The sequence below is a fragment of the Nerophis lumbriciformis genome, linkage group LG24 (assembly GCF_033978685.3).
Source record: "Nerophis lumbriciformis linkage group LG24, RoL_Nlum_v2.1, whole genome shotgun sequence".
In the NCBI taxonomy this organism is placed as follows: domain Eukaryota; kingdom Metazoa; phylum Chordata; class Actinopteri; order Syngnathiformes; family Syngnathidae; genus Nerophis; species Nerophis lumbriciformis.
Window position 1 is genome coordinate 27,982,501 of NC_084571.2, and position 14,814 is coordinate 27,997,314.

At 38.4% G+C, this 14,814-nt stretch overlaps 1 protein-coding gene across 2 annotated transcripts in view; it reads left to right on the forward strand.

The window, feature by feature from the left end:
* Window positions 1-14,814, forward strand: part of mrc2 (mannose receptor, C-type 2) — a 101,565-nt gene that overhangs the window by 18,767 nt on the left and 67,984 nt on the right. For both annotated transcript variants that reach the window (XM_061981888.2, XM_061981887.1), the window contains exon 2: window positions 6,168-6,569. In XM_061981888.2, coding sequence (XP_061837872.2) covers window positions 6,168-6,569 — 402 coding nt within the window. The remainder of the gene's footprint in view (window positions 1-6,167; window positions 6,570-14,814) is intronic.

Sequence of the window (14,814 nt, forward strand, 5' to 3'; positions counted from 1 at the left end):
TCAAACGATTTTGAACAGAAATAGTTCATGCACATTCAGATAAATTCTTCAAAATTACAATAAAAAAAATTCGGCCGGCGGCCGGGCTGTATATATGTGCACTAATTGACTGAAAGAGCACGCGATGATGTCATGTTATCGATGGAAAAAGGCATCTTTAGACAATATGATTTGCGGCTATGAGACCCCGAGAGTAACAAGCGGTTGCCTTTCCATTAAGAACAATAAATTACTTTTTAGTATAAGTTTGCTGGTTTCAAGAAATGTAATGCCGAGCGCATATCATTATGTCAAGATAATGGCACTAGCATTTACTTCATTTAAGAATATTTTTCAACATATTGAGAAAAAAGGTCTCTTTTTTTTTTCTACCAAGAAAAGTGCACTTGTTATTAGTGAGAATATACTTATTTGAAGGTATTTTTGGGTTCATTGAGGTTAATTTTATTTGTTTTGGAAAGTCTCGACAAGCTGAATTTTCTTGTTCTATTGGCAGATAATTTTGCTTAGTGCAAATAAAATACCCCTAATTTTTGTATTTTTTTTCTTGTTTTTGAACACTGACTTTGTCATGACTTGGTCCATGGGTTTAGTTTTTCCAGAAGGCAACGGAAAGTTGGCTCGGGCGAGACGGGAATGTAAGTACATGTTTTATTTAATATATCAAAAAAGAACAAACGAAAAGCGCGCACAATGGCGGAGGTACAAAACTAGGCAATTGAAAACAAAACTTGCACATAGGCAGAAACTGTGAACAATGAAACAAAAACACTAACTGTGGCATTAATAAACAAAAACTTACTTGGCATGGACTATGAAGTGCGCAGAGGTAAATAGAGTGTGACAGGGGTATGAATCCAGATGTCGCCAGCAAGACAAACTGAAAACAATGAACTTAAATACTACAGACATGATTAGTGAAAACAGGTGCGTGACTCAAAACGTGAAACAGGTGCGTGACGTGACAGGTGAAAACTAATGGTTGCTATGGTGACAAGACAAACAAAAGTGCACAAAAAGTCCAAAAACAAAACCGAACATGACTAAAACAAAACATGATCACACAGACATGACAGACTTTTTGCAGTGTGTAGAGAGGAGCTTCTCCTGTTTAAAGTGGCTCAAGTCTTACACCCGCAACACCATGGGCCAAGGCCGTTTAAGCAGCCTAGCTGTGCTGGCCATTGAGAGGACACTTGTCAAATCCCTGGAAAAGACGCCTTCTTGGTACGACAGGGTCACAGATCACTTTCTTAAAAAGGAACGGAGGGTAGAATTTACGTATAAAAAAAACAACACATTTTATGATGTAGGCCGAAATTGAGCTTCCCCTTCTTGAGAGACCAGCATCCGCCACTAATGACATTGTATATTGTGTTCAAAGTGTACAAACCTTCTCTAAAATATGGACTTTGTCGAGGCTAGAACTAGAGATGTCCGATAATATCGGCAGTACAATATTATCGGCCAATAAATGCTTTAAAATGTAATATCGGAAATTATCGGTATCGGTTTCAAAATGTAAAATGTATGACTTTTTAAAACGCCGCTGTGTACACGGATATAGGGAGAAGTACAGAGCGCCAATAAACCTTAAAGGCACTGCCTTTGTGTGACGGGCCAATCACATAATATCTACGGCTTTTCACACACACAAGTGAATGCAATGCATACTTGGTCAACAGCCATACAGGTCACACTGAGGGTGGCCGTATAAACAACTTTAACACTGTTACAAATATGCGCCACACTGTGAACCCACACCAAACAAGAATGACAAACACATTTCGGGAGCACATCCGCACCGTAACACAACATAAACACAACAGAACAAATACCCAGAACCCCTTGCAGCACTAACTCTTCCGGGACGCTACAATATACACCCCCTGCTACCCCCTACTCCCCCCCCCACCTCAACCCCGCCCACCTCAACCTCCTCATGCTCTCTCAGGGAGAGCATGTCCCAAATTCCAAGCTGCTGTTTTGAGGCATGTTAAAAAAAAAAAGCACTTTGTGACTTCAATAATAAATATGGCAGTGCCATTTTTTCCACAACTTGAGTTGATTTATATTGGAAAACCTTGTTACATTGTTTAATGCATCCAGCGGGGCATCACAACAAAATTAGGCATCATAATGTGTTAATTCCACGACTGTATATATCGGTATTGGTTGATATCGGAATCGGTAATTAAGAGTTGGACAATATCGGAATATCGGATATCGGCAAAAAAGCCATTATCTGACATCTCTAGTTAGAACCCATTATTCATGTTTACTTTGTTTCTTATGGAGAAATTTGCTTGAATCTACAAACTTTTTGGATTCAGGAACCCTGTTTGTGAATTGAGGTTCCGCTGTGTAAAGAAATGCAGTTCTTCCTTTTCAACTTGTTCGCACAGTTAATCTGAGACGCATTTGAAATTGTCAAGAAATTGTAGACTATGGAATGAGAAAATAAGACTTTGTCATATTTCCGGCCTCGCTGGCAGAAGAAAAGCTGTTGTTAGCAATTAGCCAGCAGCTGCAATGAGTCATGCCAAAGAGGGCGGGGTTTCGGTCCAACTTCAGCCTCTCAGAAAGAAAGGCGACCGAGTTAATCTGGATTTGTTCCTGATTAGCTCACTCGTCTATTCCGCCTCCTCCTCCTCCTCCTCCCGAGCTCCTTCCTTTCAGGCAGGACTGAGAATGCACTCCCCGCTGCCGCCAACGTCGGCCTTCACATCGTCTCACGCTTCAAGAGGCCGCTGCCTCGTATTGTTGGCGCATCAACTCTGGCGAGGGCCGCGGTGAATTCCGCACGCCGTGTAATTCCCACCCTCGCTGGGATGACTGCGGTGTGACAAAAGTTCCCGCAGGCACCAGCGGAGACGGCTCTCCGGACAATTGAGTGAAAAATCCTATTGTATGGATGGCATCTGATTTAGTGGATGTGGCTTTAAGCTCCCAGAAATCATTTGCATTCTCAGCTAAAACCACTGAAGTTACTTTTTTACTCGTTCCATCCATCCATCCATCCATCCATCCATCCATCCATTTGCGAGCACTTGTTCTCCCGTAAGACAATACATATTTTTGATACCCTTCTGTTGGTTTATTAGTAGAGATGTCCGATAATGGCTTTTTTTACCGATATTCCGATATTGTCCAACTCTTTATGACCGATTCCGATATCAACCGATACTGATATATACAGTCGTGGAATTAACACATTATTATGCCTAATTTTGTTGTGATGCCCCGCTGGATGCATTAAACAATGTAACAAGGTTTAACAAAATAAATCAACTCAAGTTGTGGAAAAAATGGCACTGCCATATTTATTATTGAAGTCACAATTTGGGACATGCTCTCTCAGGTGGGCGGGGTTGAGGTAGGGGAGGGTAGCGGGGGGTGTATATTGTAGCGTCCCGGAAGAGTTAGTGCTGCAAGGGGTTCTGGGTATTTGTTCTGTTGTGTTTATGTTGTGTTACGGTGCGGATGTTCTCCCAAAATGTGTTTGTCATTCTTGTTTGGTGTGGGTTCACAGTGTGGCGCATATTTGTAACAGTGTTAAAGTTGTTAATACGGCCACCCTCAGTGTGACCTGTATGGCTGTTGACCAAGTATGCATTCACTTGTGTGTGTGAAAAGCCGTAGATATTATGTGATTGGGCCGGCACGCAAAGGCAGTGCCTTTAAGGTTTGTTGGCGCTCTGTACTTCTCCCTACGTCCGTGTACACAGCGGCGTTTTAAAAAGTCATACATTTTACTTTTTGAAACCGATACCGATAATTTTGAAACCGATACTGATAATTTCCGATATTACATCCCTATTTATCAGCAACAACTTAAAATAGCCAGTTTTTTTTTAAAGTGTGCCATTTTATAGTATTTAAAACTAACTATAGAATTAATCAAAACAATTGTTGCTGTCCAAAATTTTGCCTCGATGCTAAAATTTTGTAAACACCAACGGTAACACTCCGTTTTGTGTGTTAGCGCTTAATGCTAATAAGTGTGTACGTTTACACTGTAATTGTGCACTTGTCCAATGTAATAGGTGTATCTATATCGCAGGCAACAACGTAACATTGTGTGGACAGGACAGGAGGACACATAGATGTTGCTAGCATAGCTATGTTAGCTACGGTGCCAACATCACACTCGCATTTGAACAGCAACATCATGCTAGGCTAGCTTAATCGCTGAAGAAAACGCAATGATCGACCTCACAGCTCGTTTGCAGAGCTCAGATGTGTTGCAAAGCTTGCTCACAAATACGGCATATACACTGTAACTGTGCACGTGTCCAACGTAATAGATGTGTGTGTATATATATATGTATATATGTATATGTATGTATGTGTATATATGTGTATGTGTATATGTGCATGTATATGTATATATATATATATGTATATGTATATACATGTATGTATGTATATGTATATACATGTATGTATGTATATGTATGTATATGTATATATTAGAGATGTCCGATAATATCAGCCTGCCGATATTATCGGCCGATAAATGCGTTAAAATGTAATATCGAAAATTATCGGTATCGTTTTTTTTATTATCGGAATCGTTTTTTGTTTGTTGTTGTTTTTTTTGTTTTTTTTTAATTAAATCAACATAAAAAACACAAGATACACTTACAATTAGTGCACCAACCCAAAAAACCTTCCTCCCCCATTTACACTCATTCACACAAAAGGGTTGTTTCTTTCTGTTATTAATATTCTGGTTCCTACATTATATATCAAAATATATCAATACAGTCTGCAAGGGATACAGTCCGTAAGCACACATGATTGTGCGTGCTGCTGGTCCACTAATAGTACTAACCTTTAACACTTAATTTTACTCATTTTCCTTTATTACTAGTTTCTATGTAACTGTTTTTATATTGTTTTACTTTATTTTTTATTCAAGAAAATGTTTTTAATGTATTTATCTTATTTTATTTTATAATATTTTTTTTTTAAAGTACCTTATTTTCACCATACCTGGTTGTCCAAATTAGGCATAATAATGTGCTAATTCCATGACTGTATATATTGGTTGATATCGGTATCGGTTGATATCGGTATCGGTAATTAAAGAGTTGGACAATACCGGAATATCGGATATCGGCAAAAATCCATTATCGGACATCCCAGTATATGTGTATGTATATACTGTATGTATGTATGTATGTATATGTATGTGTATGTATATGTATGTATATATGTATATGTATGTATGTATATATGTGTATATGTATGTATGTATATATGTATATGTATGTATATGTATATGTATGTATGTATATATGTATATGTATATGTATATGTATACCGTATTTTTCGGACTATAAGTCGCAGTTTTTTTTCATAGTTTGACCGGGGGTGTGACTTATACTCAGGAGCGACTTGTGTGTGAAATTATTAACACATTACCGTAAAATATCAAATAATATTATTTAGCTCATTCACGTAAGAGACTAGACGTATAAGATTTCATGGGATTTAGCGATTAGGAGTGACAGATTGTTTGGTAAACGTATAGCATGTTCTATATGTTATAGTTATTTGAATGACTCTTACCATAATATGTTACGTTAACATACCAGGCACGTTCTCAGTTGGTTATTTATGCCTCATATAACGTACACTTATTCAGCCTGTTGTTCACTATTCTTTATTTATTTTAAATTGCCTTTCAAATGTCTATTCTTGGTGTTGGGTTTTATCAAATACATTTCCCCAAAAAATGCGACTTATATATGTTTTTTCCCTTCTTTATTATGCATTTTCGGCCGGTGCGACGTATACTCCAAAAAATATGGTATGTATATATATGTATGTATATATATGTATGTATATATATGTATGTATATGTACAGTATATATATGTGTATATTTATATGTATATATATATGTGAATATATATGAAGCAAAATCTGAAGAAGAAATAGATGAATTTTGGTGTAGAAAACCATATTTATGAATGCTTTGGAGCATTCACACAAGTAGATCAGAAAGAAGTAATGTTTTTTTTATTGTGCCCTTATCTTCTTAATGGAGGATCATTTCATTGTGTTGCTTCCACGCCATCATGGTGTCCATTAATGAACGGTATTGATCGTCAATGTGAGCCAGCATGCAACAGTATTGACTGTCGTCCTCCTCTGCAGGGCCGCCGGACTCGGATGACTTTGCGTTCTTCCACGAGGGCAGCCAGGGGTGCCTGGGGGTGCGGGCTCACTCCCTGGTCCTGTCCACGTCCTGTCAGGAGGCCAGCCAGCGCTGGAAGTGGGTCACCCGGGGCCGCCTCTTCAACCTGGGCTCCTCGCTGTGCCTCGGCCTGACCACCGGGAACGCCACCGCCGGCGGCGCGGGGCGCTCCCCTCTTAGCGTTTATACCTGTGACCGCGAGCCCCCCAAGGTGCGCTGGACCTGGCGATGTGGCCAAGTGCTGGAAAACCTCAATAACTACCTGCCGTGGCCCTCGTTTTGGAACGCCTCCACGGCCTCGGCGCCGTCCAAGTGGTCTTTGCACGGCGGTGTGCAGGACTTGTGCGCCAAAACATACCGCGGTGAGTAGTCCAGAACCTCCAAGCGCACACACCATTTATTCTAGAACATGAGTCACATTATTTACATAGAAACACTGCAAATATTCTGTTCCAGTGTCATCATGAAACCTTTTAAGTGCACAGGAAATGTTTTAGGTCACACTATAACAAATATTAACTGTCATACAAGTGTAAAAAAGTGTAAATACTATCAATAGTATCTTATATACAGTCGTGGTCAAAAGTTTATATCGCAATAGCAATCCTTTGTATCTTTGTAGATGATGCTACATATGTAAAAAAATAAACCACATAATGTTAGTACAGGGGTCGGCAACCGGCGGCTCTAGAGCCGCAGGGCAGCTCTTTAGCGCCGCCCTAGTGGCTCTCTGGAGCTTTTTCAAAAATGTATGAAAAATAGAAAAACATGAGGGGAAAAAAAATTTTTTTTTGTGTTAATATGGTTTCTGTAGGAGGACAAACATGACCCAAACCTCCCTAATTATTATAAAGCACACTGTTTATTTTAAACATGCTTCACTGATTCGAGTATTTGGCGAGCCCCGTTTTGTCCTACTAATTTTGGCGGTCCTTGAACTCACAGTAGTTTGTTTATATATATATAACTTTCTCCGACTTTCTAGGACGTGTTTTATGCCACTTCTTTTTCTGTCTCATTTTGTCCACCAAACTTTTAACATTGTGCGTGAATGCACAAAGGTGAGTTTTGTTGATGTTATTGACTTGTGTGGAGTGCTAATCGGGCATATTTGGTCACTGCATGACTGCAAGCAAATCGATGCTAACATGCTATTTAGGCTAGCTATATGTACATATTGCATCATTATGCCTCATTTGTAGCTATATTTGAGCTCATTTAGTTTCCTTTAAGTCCTCTTAATTCAATTCATATCTCATGACACACTATGTGTATGTAATATGGCTTTTAATTTTTTGAGGCTCCAGACAGATTTGTTTTTTGTATTTTTGGTCCAATGTGGCTCTTTCAACATTTTGGGTTGCCGACCTCTGTGTTAGTACATCAGTCGAGGAAAATGAGCAAACTACATAAATAACATCCTGTAATTTGATTTTTATTAGGGATGTCCGATAATGGCTTTTTGCCGATATCCGATATTCCGATATTGACCAAACCCTTAATTACCGATACCGATATCAACCGATACCAATAGATACAGTCGTGGAATTAACACATTATTATGCCTAATTTGGACAACCAGGTATGGTGAAGATAAGGTCCTTTAAAAAAAAATTAAAATAAAATAAAATAAGATAAATAAATTTAAAACATTTTCTTGAATAAAAAAGAAAGTAAAACAATATAAAAACAGTTGCATAGAAACTAGTAATTAATGAAAATGAGGAAAATTAACTGTTAAAGGTTAGTACTATTAGTGGACCGGCAGCACGCACAATCATGTGTGCTTACGGACTGTATCCCTTGCAGACTGTATTGATATATATTGATATATAATGTAGGAACCAGAAATATGAATAGCAGAAAGAAACAACCCTTTTGTGTGAATGAGTGGGAATGAGTGTAAATGGGGGAGGGAGATTTTTTGGGTTGGTGTACTAATTGTAAGTGTAACTTGTGTTTTTTATGTTGATAAAAAAAAAAAAAAAAAGAATAAAAAAAACGATACCGATAATTTCCGATATTACATTCTAAAGCATTTATCGGCCGATAATATCGGCAGACACCTCTAATTTTTATATAATTTTTTTTATCTAGATCAGGGGTCGGCAACCCGCGGCTCCGGAGCCGCATGCGGCTCTTTGATCACTCTGATGCGGCTCAGTAGCTTACTTGCTGTACCCCCCAATGTACCCGTGAAATTTCCGGATTTCATTGACTCTCGCAGAAAACTTCCGGGATTATTATTCACGGATTTTCACCCTTACAGCTATAACAAGGGCGTGCCATGATTGTATAACATTTGGCGCCCTCTACATTCTGTATTAACAGCGTGCCAGCCCAACACTTGTTATACGCTATACATCTTCTGCTTGCACATGTATGTGACAGCAATGCATACTTGCTCAACAGCCACACAGGTTACACTGACAGTGACCATATAACACAACTTTAACACTCTTACTAATAATGCGCTACACTTTGAACCAAAACCAAACAAGAATGACAAACACATTTCGGGAGAACATCTGCACCTTAACACAACATAAACACAACAGAACAAACACCCAGAATCCCATGCAACCCTGACTCTTCCGGGCTATATTATACACCCCTGCTACCACCAAACCCCGCCCCCACCCCAACCCTGCTCCCTCACACATCAACCCCCCCCCCCTCTCTGTGCGTCGGTTGAGGTGGGCGGGGTTTGGTAGCGGTGGTGTATAATGTATCCCGGAAGAGTTAGGGCTGCATGGGATTCTGGGTATTTGTCCTGTTGTGTTTATGTTGTGTTACGGTGCAGATGTTCTCCCGAAATGTGTTTGTCATTCTTGTTTGGTGTGGGTTCACAGTGTGGCGCATTATTTGTAAGAGTGTTAAAGTTTTTTTTATACCGCCACCGTCAGTGTAGCCTGTGTGGTTGTTGACCAAGTATGCCTTGCTGTCACCTACGTGAGCAAGCGGAAGCCTCAAACAACATGTGGCTGATCAGGCACGCTGATTGTAGTGGGTGTTATATGCTGTATCATCATGGCACGCATGACGCTGACAAGCGCCATTCATTTTGAACCCGTGTGACGCACCAGCTTTCAAATTCCATATAAAGTGTAGGCAGCGTGTCTGAGATCCCTGGTTTATACATAGCACAAAGCAAAAAAAAAATTATTTGTATGCAGTGTTATTTCATTTAAAAATTTCAAAAAATTTTTGCGGCTCCCATTGTTTTCTGTAATTTGTGAAACTGGTTAAAATGGCTCTTTGACTGGTAAAGGTTGCCGACCCCTGATCTAGATAGATTGAAAATTAACACCAAAGAGTTGACTGATGAACATTATCTCATAATTTATTCAGAAAATATAAATAACGACAAATAAAGCTAGAATACTATTAACCGCAACATGTAAGTGTAAAAAAACCAACAACATTATGATTTGTATATTTTCAGAATGTGCTTGTTCTATTTTTAACAAAGAAAACAATTTGAAGTTGTCTTTATTTTTAATTTATCATGCCTTGATTTTACCAGTCCCGGCCCACTTGGGAGTAGATTTTTCTCCATTTGGGAGTAGATTTTTCTCCATGTGGCCCCCGATCTAAAATGAGTTTGACACCCATGATGTAGATGATCCTATCTGCTGTACAGGTTTACTTAAGAAAAGGGAAGTGAGGGATACTTATTTTGTTGCCTTATTTGTGTTTGACGTTATTAAATGTTTGGGTAGCATTTTATCAAACAAAACCAGTTTTCTTTTCAGCAAAATGAAAATTTATCAGCGCTGTTTATCTATTGGATGGATGGATGGATCTTTATTGTCGTTGTACAACCAAATTTAGTTTTCAGCATATTTTTTGGAGGCATGTAGTTAATAGTAGAACTGGCACCCAATGTTATTGAAAAAATATGAATTTAGAATCAACAATAGTTTTGAATCAATTCTGAATCAAATCATTACCCCCAAGAATCGAATCGAATCAAATCGATTCACAACCCTAATATATAATCAGTTTTACCTTAACTGTTATGCAAGTGTAAACATATGTTAAACAATATTAATAGTATATTGTATTATTTACTTTAGCTGTCAAACAAGTATAGAAATAAGTGAGCAACTGTTATCTTTTTTCAATATAAACTTTTGTACAAGTGCAAAAAAGAGTAATCACTATCAATAGTTATTTGTATTTTTACGTTAACTGTCATACAGGTGTAAAAATAAGTCGAGCGTAGTTTACAGTTTATCTTATATATATATATATTTTTTATTATAAACTGTCAAACAAATAAGTAAAAATAAGTTATCAACTGTTATCTTTTCAATATTAACTTTTTTTTATGTGTAAAAAGAGTAAACACTATCAATAGTTATTAGTATTTTTACGTTACTGTCATACAAGTGTAAAAATAAGTTAGCAACTGTTATCTTTTTTCATACATTTTTGTACAAGTGTAAAAAAAAGAGTAAACACTATCAATAGTTAATTGTATTTTTTATATTACCTGTCCTACAAGTGTAAAAATAAGTTGAGCGTAATTTACAGTTTATCTAAAATATATATTTTTTATTATAAACTGTCAAACGAGTGTACAAATAAGTTAGCAACTGTTATCTTTTTCAATATTAACTTTTTTACAAGTGTAAAAAAAGTGTAAACACTATAAATAGTTATTTGTATTTTTACATTAACTCTCATACAAGTGTAAAAAAATACGTAAACACTATAATGGTATACTGTATTGTATTTTTTACGTTAACTGTCATACAATTGTTAAAATAAGTTAAGCGCAGTTAAATGTACAAACCCCGTTTCCATATGAGTTGGGAAATTGTGTTAGATGTAAATATACACAGAATACAATGATTGAAGTAATAATAATTAACTTAGAATTTCATGGCTGCAACACGTGCCAAAGTAGTTGGGAAAGGGCATGTTCACCACTGTGTTACATCACCTTTTCTTTTAACAACACTCAATAAACGATTGGGAACTGAGGAAACTAATTGTTGAAGCTTTGAAAGTGGAATTCTTTTCCATTCTTGTTTTATGTAGGGCTTCAGTCGTTCAACAGTCCGGGGTCTCCGCTGTCGTATTTTACGCTTCATAATGCGCCACACATTTTCGATGGGAGACAGGTCTGGACTGCAGACGGGCCAGGAGAGTACCCGAACTCTTTTTTTACGAAGCCACGCTGTTGTAACATGTGCTGAATGTGGCTTGGCATTGTCTTGCTGAAATAAGCAGGGGCGTCCATGAAAAAGACAACGCTTAGATGGCAGCATATGTTGTTTCAAAACCTGTATGTACCTTTCAGCATTAATGGTGCCTTCACAGATGTGTAAGTTACCCATGCCTTGGGCACTAATGCACCCCCATACCATCACAGATGCTGGCTTTTGAACTTTGCGTCGATAACAGTCTGGATGGTTCGCTTCCCCTTTGATCCGGATGACACAATGTCGAATATTTCCAAAAACAATTTGAAATGTGGACTCGTCAGACCACAGAACACTTTTCCACTTTGCATGAGTCCATCTTAGATGATCTCGGGCCCAGAGAAGCCTGCACACTTGTGGGATGTTCCAAATAAGTGTTTGATGAGCATTCCTCAACTTTCTCAGTTTTCATTGCCACCTTTCCCAACTTCTTTGTCACGTGTTGCTGGCATCAAATTCTAAAGTTAATGATTAAGATATGTTGTCTTTGTAGTGCATTCAATTGAATATGGGTTGGAAATGAATTGCAAATCATTGTATTCCGTTTATATTTACAACTAACACAATTTCCCAACTCATATGGAAACGGGGTTTGTAAATCTTTTATATTTCTTAAGGTATTAACTGCCACACAAATGTAAAAATAAGTTGGCAACTGTGACCACTTTTTTTTTTTTTTTAAATAATTAACTGTCATACCAGTGTAAAAGAGTAAACACTATTAATAGTATATTGTATTTTTGACGGGAACTGTCATACAAGTGTAAAAATAAGTTAGTGTTTTTGTATTTTTTTTTTTCATTATTAACTGTCATACAAGTGTAAAAATAGGTTAGTCACACCTGTATGTCCTTTTAATTGTTTGAAACATTATTAATTGTCACAAAAGTGTAAAAAAGACCAACATTTTTCCAGATCATATTCCAACGGTATGACCTGAGAGGCGTTTCAGAGCCTCCGCTGTATTTCTTGAACACTAAAAGAGCAGTAAAAAGAAACGTACAGGCCACTCAGCATAAATACTTGATATCACCTTACTGCAAAATGTATGAACATGACCTTGTTGACATGTTACTGTGCTTTGTTTACTTAAAAAAGAAAGGCCTTTATTTAGAAAATGGATAAGTTTATAAATATTATTATATATAGCAGGGGTCTCAAACTCAATTTACCTGGGGGCCACTGGATGCAGAAACTGGGTGAGGCTGGGCGCGCCGCAAGAAAATATTTCTTAAAAAAATCTAACATGCACTTTTTAATGAATTCACCTTCTTTGAATGGCTTTCCCGCCCTAGCAACATACTTGCCAACCCTCCCGATTTTTCCGGGAAACTCCCGAATTTCAGTGCCCCTCCCGACAATCTCCCGGGGCAACCATTCTCCCGAATATTGTAGCCCGGAAGTGTTAGGGCTGCATGGGATTCTGGGTATTTTTTCTGTTGTGTTTATGTTGTGTTACAGTGCAGATGTTCTCCCGAAATATGTTTGTCATTCTTGTTTGGTGTGGGTTCACAGTGTGGCGCATATTTGTAACAGTGTTAAACTTGTTTATACGGCCACCCTCAGTGTGACCTGTATGGCTGTTGACCAAGTATGTCTTGCAGTCGCTTGCGTGTGTCTACAGAAGCCAAATACGACATGTGACTGGGCTGGCACGCTGTTTGTACAGGCTGTACGCCCTTAATATTGTTGTCTGGGTGAAAATCGGCAGAAATTCGGGAGAATTTCAATAAGTGCTAATATAATCCAATCTGAGCCCTGACTAATATACTACTGTCGTAATATCATACACCGTACTAAAATGCAACGTCTAACACCAGGTGCTTGCCGAAAGTATCATTTTTTTGCACTTTTACAGTAATATCACATATCCGTACAATTCATAGCAGATGTGCGGTTGTCTCCTGATGTTCCTGCGTGTTTACGTCGACAATGTCAAGTGGCAAACTTCACAGGGTGTCTCGCTGAGGTCAGGCGGGATATTAGTCAGGCCAGAGAGAAAATCTTTCCTCGCTTTCGCTAAATATGTCTGCCCTACTTTTCTTTGGACGCTTTCAAGTGTGTTTTTTTTCTTTTTTGTGTGTGCGTGTGTGTCTGAGTCACAGCTTCTCCCTCTCGTGCCCTTTTACTCACACTGCACTCAGCTGTAATGGACAGGCACAGCCACAACATTAGGTACCCGCAAAAGCGCAAGTCACTCCAGGATTTTGCCGCTGGTTTAGTTTTTTGGCGTCACTTTTTCAGAAAGTTGCGGCAAAAGTTGTGATGTGTTTTAAGTATTCCTTGTAATAAAACAATAAAAAAAGCACGTGGTTTCAACAAAAATTTAGAAAACAAATACTGTATTGATGTTTTACTTGTTTTATACCACACAGATTTAAAAGTGGACACTAATGTAAAAGCAAATTCTCCGAGCTCATTGTCAAATTACTGTACTGTTTTAATTAGAACTGTCAAAAATAAGTTAACTCGTGATTAATCACAAAAAATTATAAACTAAATAAATAATAATCATTAAATATATAATCATTAACTTAGAATTTATTGGCAGCAACACATTCCCCCAAAAAAAGTTGGCACAGGGGCATTTTTACCACTGTGTTACATGGCCTTTCCTTTTAACAACACTCAGTAAATGTTTGGAACTGAGGAGACCAATTTTTGAAGCTTTTCAGGTGGAATTCTTTCCCATTCTTGCTTGATGTGCAGCTTAAGTTGTGGTATTTGACGCTTCATATTGCGCCACACATTTTCAATGGGAGACAGGTCTGGACTACAGACAGGCCAGTCTAGTACCCACACTCTTTTAGTATGAAGCCACACTGTTGTAACACGTGCAGAATGTGGCTTGGCTTTGTCTTGCTGAAATAAGCAGGGGCGGCCATGAAAAAGACGTTGCTTGGATGGCAACATATGTTGCTCCAAAACCTGTATGTACCTTTCAGCATTAATGGCGCCTTCACAGATTAGTGCCCATGCCTTGGGCACTAATACACCCCCATACCATCACAGATGCTGGCTTTTGAACTTTGCGCTTATAGCAATCCGGATGGTTCTTTTCCTCTTTGGTCCGGAGGACACAACGTCCACAGGTTCGTCAGACCACAGAACACTTTTCCACTTCGCATCAGTCCATCCTAGATGAGCTCGCACCCAGCAAAGCGTTTCTGGGTGTTGTTGATAAATGGCTTTGGCTTTGCATAGTAGAGTTTTAACTTGCACTTACAGATGTAGCGACAAACTGTAGTTACTGACAGTGGTTTTCTGAAGTGTTCCTGAGCCCATGTGGTGATATCCTTTACACACCGATGTCGCTTTTTGATGCAGTACAGCCTGAGGGATCGAAGGTCACGGGCATTCAGTGTTGGTTTTCGGCCGTTCGGCATTTCATGGA